The 7,789-nt window shown below is 37.0% G+C and overlaps 1 protein-coding gene across 1 annotated transcript; it reads right to left on the bottom strand.

The window, feature by feature from the left end:
* Positions 1-2,371: 2,371 nt before the first annotated feature.
* LOC104102544 (ubiquitin C-terminal hydrolase 22-like) lies at positions 2,372-7,298 on the bottom strand. The gene is made up of 3 exons (XM_009610278.4): positions 6,072-7,298; positions 5,229-5,353; positions 2,372-3,617 (listed from the first exon to the last, which is right to left on the bottom strand). Exons 1-3 carry the CDS (start codon positions 6,980-6,982, stop codon positions 2,848-2,850), a joined length of 1,806 nt encoding a protein of 601 aa, XP_009608573.1. The 5' UTR covers positions 6,983-7,298; the 3' UTR covers positions 2,372-2,847.
* Between the last annotated feature and the right edge of the window lie 491 nt (positions 7,299-7,789).

Below are 7,789 nucleotides of genomic sequence, written 5' to 3'. Positions count from 1 at the left end.
AAATATTGCCACTTATTTTTTCAGCCTTTATTTCATATAAACTTGAAGTTTGAAGTGAATCAATGTCTCAAAGAAAATTATTTTTTCATAATGGAATGGATTTGTTCTTGTATATTTCAAGTTGAAGTGAAAGTATCATGGACACCAAGAAATCCTGGTCGGGTATTTTAGTATTGACCTGTTTGACAAAGATGAGCAACATTTAATTGGATATTTATTACACCTCAAATTTGTGTATACACGCGTGCTATATTTTTTTGCATTGGTTTCAGCTTTTGAGAAGAAGCCAAATTAATGGCCATATTAGAATAGAAATATTAAAGAATCAACTGGCAATTATTATTTCACTTTTTAACGTTCATCTTGTTCACATACTTCCTTTTATTTGGATCGATCATCTTTTTCCTGTATTAATAGTATGATTTATGGATCATCAAATTAATGTAATATGTCATATATAATTGTCAAAGCATATTTGGTGTCTTTTTATGATACAAATTCAAACCATTATAAATATCGTTTATATTACATTACGAACCAAATATATTAATCATGGACCAAATATAGTTATCAATGCATTTGGATATATTTTGACACCCCCAATTGTTGTAAGATAAAAGAAACTTTGAGTACGTATTTGGTATGATAGAAGTCATGTTAAATCAAAACTATATTTCATGAAAAAAAAATTTCGGTATTTGGTTGGTGATTGAAAATATTTTTTCAGATATATGAAATTTTGAGTCTTAAAATTTATAATATTGTTCCATAAAAATGACATTCGACTTATTAAACTCACTTTATCGGTTAATCTTATTAGTCGGAAGAAGTAATGTGGAGTTGGGAATTCATATTTTTCAATAATCAAACACTAAAAGAATAGCTTCATCATTGACACTCTTATCTTTCCTAAACAAATCTTTCACATTGGAAGTCAAATATATAACTATGTTCACATTTTGTTGGCCAAATATAGGAAAATACTATGCTTTTAGCATCTCATTTTAGACAATTTATTCAAAATATTCGGACCAAATGTAATGTAGTCTATCCACTACTAGATTGTCAAACAGACAAATATCATCTACATAATAAATTTGAAACTATTCTTGATTTATATTGTTTATACTTTTTTATCCCAAATTATCAATCACATAGTGCTTTACAAGAGCCAAATTAACCCGTTGTTGAGATAAACACTCACAAGGATAAATTTGCCGTTTAAAAGTACATAAATTAATACAATCTGAAATAAAATATTAAAAGATATATATTGCAACCATATTCTTTTCTCGATGCCTATACACATTGCGTGATTCCAAAGTCGATTCTGATGATTATGTTATTTCAAGAAGATGTTCAATTGGTTTAAAAATAGATGTACTAGTACTCAGAATTTTTCACCCTTCCCTTTGTACCATGAAGCAAGCTCACAACATAAAGATAAAAGTCTCATCTATTATTAGTTTAGTTTACAAAGCTATCTCAGATATATCGAGTAAGGAGACTGGACGACTTCTTTTAGATAGTTGATATCATAGTCTAAAAATGTTGGATCGCAACAACATAAAAAAGAAAAAACCAAAAAAGTGATAACCAAATTGACGAGCCTTATAGCCTAGTTGTATTAGTGAGTCTCCCACTAATGGGACTCACGAATCCGGATATAGTCGAGCTCTAATGCAGGTACCAGACACCAGGTGGGAAACCAAAAAAAGTCTCTCATACAATAGATATGAGTTCAATTCTCATTATCCTCCCCTTCTTCTCCCTTCCTCTTCCACTCCCTAAACCCCATTGTAATGGAAATTTAGAAAAAGAAAAAGAACTTTTTTGAGACAAAATGAGTACTTAAAGAAGATATATTGTGTGTTTGTAAAGAAATACTGATAAGCACTTTTTATGTTAAAATGACTGAATGCCCTTAAAACTATCTAAAAGAAATATATAAATTTAAAAGAATCTTATTGAACGTGACGAATTACGAAAATAAAAAAAGAGTTAGATCTTTTGATTTCAGGAATACCAAAAACAATTAAGGACAAGACAATAAGAAACTTGATCAAAGTAAAAATGCTTATAAGCTGAAAGCGATAAACTAAGGGTAACCAACTTATGATTTAACAGTTTTGAGCTTCTAAACACTTGGTTATAAGCACTTTTAGTGATTACCAAATGTATATATAAGCCAAAAAGTGTTTATACGTCGGTCATCAACATAATTTGCTTAATTGCAGATCTATTCGTAATCCATTGCTATTTGATTGGAAGGCAAAGTTCTTTTCTGAAACTACTCACCAGCAGCCCAATGAAGATCACTATTCACCAGCCAAATATAGCACAGAGATAGCGTTGCTCAAGTGCCTGGAGAAGAACAAGAACTGTGTCCAAACATATTGAAAACTTGAAAATCCAAGAAAAAGATATGAAAAACTTTAACATGTTTCTTTGACTCGAAGTTACTATTATTATTTTTCTATGGTTAGCCACAAAAAATAGAAAGGTTTCACTAATTATCTCTTTTTGCAAGGGATAATATATTATGTTACCAAAATTTCCTGAATGCAGGAGTGTGGGCCTTTAAAATTCAGGCTAAAGATTACACTCCAATTGAGAATAACACTCAAAGCAGCAGCATTCTGGAACAAAAAACAAAAATATCAGCTTGGTCTTCTACTCCCAACAAAACGTCCCGGTTATCTTGAGAGGAGATGCTTCTGACATATTCAAGGCTTCACATATGACCCTCTTTTCGCACATATAGCTACGTACCTAGAGCTCATGGGTTATTTGAACCTGGAGTGCTGCATCAATGCTTCGCAAAAAGTAGCTATTGCTTGTTTCCTTCTAGCTAACTTGCTTTTCACTAGCCTTGTAATACAACATTTTCTGCACATAGAACATCATGTATCCTTGCGCAGCTCTCACAATGTTTTCGCTCACTTGAGTGATCCAAGCATCATCACATTTGTACCATTGATTACTTAACCTAAGATATGTTACGTAATGACCAGCATCAAGTTTACCGGTATGGGTGATGACAGCAAACAGCTCAAACTCTGAGGACGATTCACAGGACGCATCTTGCTCGTCCCCATCAAAGGAGAAGATTCTATTTCCAAATCGACTCCTCAAGATAGATGAAGAAAGGTAAGGCGACATGTCCAAGGAAAAAGGAAACTGTAGGTAGTGATCAACCTTCCTTGACATTTTCTTAATCACAGAATGCTCAAACCTTTTGATATGGAAGCAAGAAACCAAAGGCAATTTTCTTATGGACATCTGTTTAAGAGATTCCTGTCTCACTTGACAATGTTGGCAGAAGAACTTCTGATCAGAACCCAATTTCTCAGGTCTTGTGAAATGATCTAAACATCCCATCAACGAAGAAATTCGACCGTTTTGGCTAAACTTTCCAGATTCTGCTTCCTTCTTGTGAGTATTATGAGACTTCTTTGATGTCATCTTTGAGGAACTCCCCTGGCTCAGTTCCAAGTCCAAGGAGATGTCTATACATGGATCATATGTAGTAGATGTGAAGCCACAAGCTGTACACATGACATCAGACCGCAAGATTCCAGAAAATACTCTATGAGCAATGCAACAGTCTCCACTACCTGTGCCAAAGAAAAAGATTTGATAGAATGAGATCACAGCTGAAAAAACGCAATGTGTACTCCTAATAAGTTACACAGAGTAACATACTTAATATGCACAGCTTAACGTGCTCCTCGACACACTTCATAACAAGTAAAAGTCTAGTTATGCCATACAGTTCTATGAGCTATTGCATTACTAGACAAAACAACAATCGTCCTATCAGGAATGGCAACCAACAGAATGAGTAGCTAAAAGCAACGGAGTACTATTGACATAAAAGTAAAAAACTCAGTAAGAAATGTATCCGCAAGACACATTTATTGCCTCAAAAGCTCTATCTATTCCATTTACACAAAACCATTCAGAATCATAGATAATGTGTATTCATTATTTAAATGCAATACCCAGATGTTAACTAAATTTTGCAAACTCAGGGCAGATAGCCCTGCACCAATCCTCTAATTAAGAGGAATGAGAATAGGTGTGAACTCTCACAATTAAAGTACGTGTCACTTAAGTGAGAACCAAATCAGCATATTTACAATGGTAGAAATGAATTGTTGCCAAGGAGTTACCCCTCTAATGATTGCTCTGCTAAAGAAATGCGAGGTACCGAGGAGCTAGACTCACAAGAATAATAAGGCACATAAGGGCTTATAGAAAGAAGTAAGCAAAAGGCTGTCAACCTAGTAAAGATTTCAAGCTTTCTTGAAGGTTGCGATCAGCTCACTCGAGAGTAATACCCTAAAACATGGTAAAAGTGCGAGTTAATACGAGAACTATTGTACCAGAAGAAAACTCCTATGCTGAAATCAATAAGACTAACCAAACTGAGACTTACTGGGGAGAGTAGGAGGAAATCTTTTTCCTTTTGAGAAACATCTCTAAGCCTGACAGCGAATATCAACTGGTAAATCGCATATGGCAAAGAAAAGACCTAAACCATAACCTGCATTCAAATATTACTATTTTTTCTCAGTGACAATGGAAGTTGGGATTGCCATGAGAGATGAGATGCTAGAACAAAGATAAGCCCATCAAGCAGGCCCTGAGTGCCTTTTAGTCAGATGTTACTAGACATCACAAAGATGCTTGAACACACTATTCTGCTTCTGACAGAAATTGCTTCTTCCGCCCCCTCCCCACCAACAAAAGAAATTCAAAAAATTCACCTACTGAAGGACTTGACCTTTGCAAGTATCTGTACAAGTTTCAGTAATCCACTTGTTTGAGGTTTTTACAATACTAGCCTCCCTTGGCTATGTTAGATTTATGTTACTTTAAAGTTGCTGCCATGTGACCAGGAGGTCACGGGTTCGAGCCGTGGAAACAACCTCTTGCAGAAATGCAGGGTAAGGCTACGTACGATAGACGCATGTGGTCCAGCCCTTCCCCGGACCACGTGCATAGCGGGAGCTTAGTGCACCAGACTGCCTTTTTTTTATTAAAATATATATAAACAATGTTGTCAATAATTTTCCCAGTACAACAAAAAAAAGAAATCTCAATGATTGGTCTAATTCGGAAGAAAAGGGAAAAAGGAAGTATAAGAAACTAATATAGGCAAGGTGATGGGCGGAGAAACGATGGGCAACTAATAGGTACTCTAATGCAACAAACAAATTTACCTGGACTCAACGCCTTTCCCTTATCGTTCTGCATCCTTTCATGAATCCCATCAAGCACGGAAATGAAAAACTCATGAGCATCCTGCTGTTCATAACTTGCAAGATTTGATGCATGCTTCCACCAGCTGTTCCAAAGAAAGGTTTACATCCATCTGAATGAGACACAGCACAGACTGCAACTAGATACTCAAAAAGTCGAAATCCACATCTAATAAAACAAATTACAAATGTATGTATATCACAACCAAGTTACACACCACCAGCGGCGGAGCCAGGATCTCCGCGAAGGGGGTTCAAGAAAAAAAAAATCGTAGCTAGTGGGAATTGAACATATGACCTTTCAAAGATTTTGAACCCCCTTGACCACTAAGCTACACTTTTGGGCTGTATCAAGGGGGTTCAAAACTTAATATATAGAGGTAAAAAACAGATTTTGCCATATATACAGTGTAATTTTTCGGCGAAGGGGGTTCGGGTGAAACCCCTTCCGCCCCCCTAAATCCGCCCCTGCACACCACTGTCTAATTTCACCTCTATGAAGGGAAAAGCGTGGTACATACAATCCCAATAATAAAAAACTAATCTTGTCCCTACATCATTTTCAAAGAAGTGCACAACCCAAGCTTAAGGAATCTTTTACCAATGTATTGTTATCCTTATAAAAAAGAATTATATACAACTATACCTCAATCCCAAGCAAATCGGGTTCAGCTATATGAACTTCACAACACACACACACACACACACACACACACACACACACAAAAAAAAAAAAAAACGTGCACATTATAACAAAGCCAAACATTATCTCAACAAACCAAGAAAACATGATCAAATGCAGACCTGTAGAGGAACTTTGCAGGACTAATAGGGGTCCGATCGCCAGAGAAAACAGCAGAAAACATTGCATCCAAATCACAAGCCAAACACAGCATTGTTGAGTTCTTATTCCCATTATCACTACTACTCCTTGTTATAACACTGCTATTCTTTCGCTGGCAAAAATATCTGTTATGCTTGTCACTCAGAAAGTAATTCCTCAATGGTGGTGTATGAAGCAATGCTTGAAGCACTGAATTCATAAAACACGTGTTTCCAAGATTGTTAAGGCCCCTCAAACCCCATTGTACTTCTGGGGTTGTTGAGTCATTGCCGAGCTGACTCGGCAACGGACTCGAGTTCCCAACGATCAAGACTTGCTCTTTCACATCAGGCGTCCACGGTTTGTATTCCACGCGCCTCCTCTTGCGCGTGCTCTCCGGATGCGGCGGAGGGTCTTGTATTGATCCGATCACGGTGGCCTCCGTCTGCGCTAGTGCCACGGCGGCGTCGAAGTCGCTATCGTACACCTGGTCCCTACACCCGCAGCAGAACAGCTCGGCCCGGTCGATGTCCACCGCGATGCAGTGCAGCGAGGGGTCCGCAGCGTTTCCCGCCGGATGTGACGGCGCGTGCACGCGGCAGAATACCTCGGCGCACGTGACGCAGGCGTACAACCGCGGCGGCGCGTGTCCGCATGCACCACATCTCACCAGCTCATTCGGCGGCTCGCGGCAGATGGATGCACGCCCCAATGGCCGGACCTTCACGCAGCCCCGGAAGTTGATAAACGGGTTCGACCCGACTCTCGATCGGAACCCCGACAAATGCTCGCATGAACCACTAGCGGTATAACTAGGCGACCCATTTTTATTTTCGGATCCGGGTTGGATCTTACCGATTGGCAAATGGATCTTATGATTGTTCTTAGACATTGCAGTAGCTGGAAATGAAAGGGAAAAAAGGGAATAATTAGAGATTGAAGATTGTAATCTAAATCATATAAGTAAATGCCAATCGGAAACTTCATGGATCAAATCGAACAAAATATCTACGAAATTTTCACAGTGCTATTAAGGTCAGATCTGAAGCCATTTTCAATACTAGGTTTCATTGATAGAAACAACAATGGAGGAGAAGATTTTTTTTTTTGGGGGGGGGGGGGGGGTTGGTTAAAGGGTTGATAGTTGGTGGTAATTGTGAAGAGTTTTGATCCAAAAAGGAAGGACGATGTTTGAGGAAAACATTATTTCTAGAAATGGAAAGACAATTTTACTTTTTCTTCTTTTGGTGATGTTCTCTTTTAATTTTAATTTATTTGTCCTTTTTCTTTACTTCTTTTTTCATATAAAAAGTGTAAGTATTTAATTCATGTTATTTGTACGTAAATTTGTTTTATAATGTTTCGATAATATTAAGGAAAGCAACTATCTTTGCTCTAGAGAACAGATGTGAGTACTAAATTCGATGATCTCAATATGAATTATTATAAATCTTTCGAGTGTGAGAAAGTATCATCAAAATCTTAGCCATAGATTTTGGCTTCTTTTTTCAAAATAAAAATAAAAATATTGTTTGTTTATGAAATATGATCATGTTTTCGGAAAAAAATTTTTAAAAAATTTCAAGTTCCCAAAAAAATGGTTTATGGCAGATTTTGGGCGAAATTTTTTCTTCCACCCACCAAAATTCAACTTTGGTTCAAATAAAATGCATGTCCAAACACAACACCAACTTTCAAA

The sequence above is a fragment of the Nicotiana tomentosiformis genome, chromosome 11, assembly GCF_000390325.3.
Source record: "Nicotiana tomentosiformis chromosome 11, ASM39032v3, whole genome shotgun sequence".
Taxonomy (NCBI): Eukaryota; Viridiplantae; Streptophyta; class Magnoliopsida; order Solanales; family Solanaceae; genus Nicotiana; species Nicotiana tomentosiformis.
Note: the sequence above shows the minus strand (reverse complement) of the source record. Positions and strands in the feature narration are given on the sequence as shown.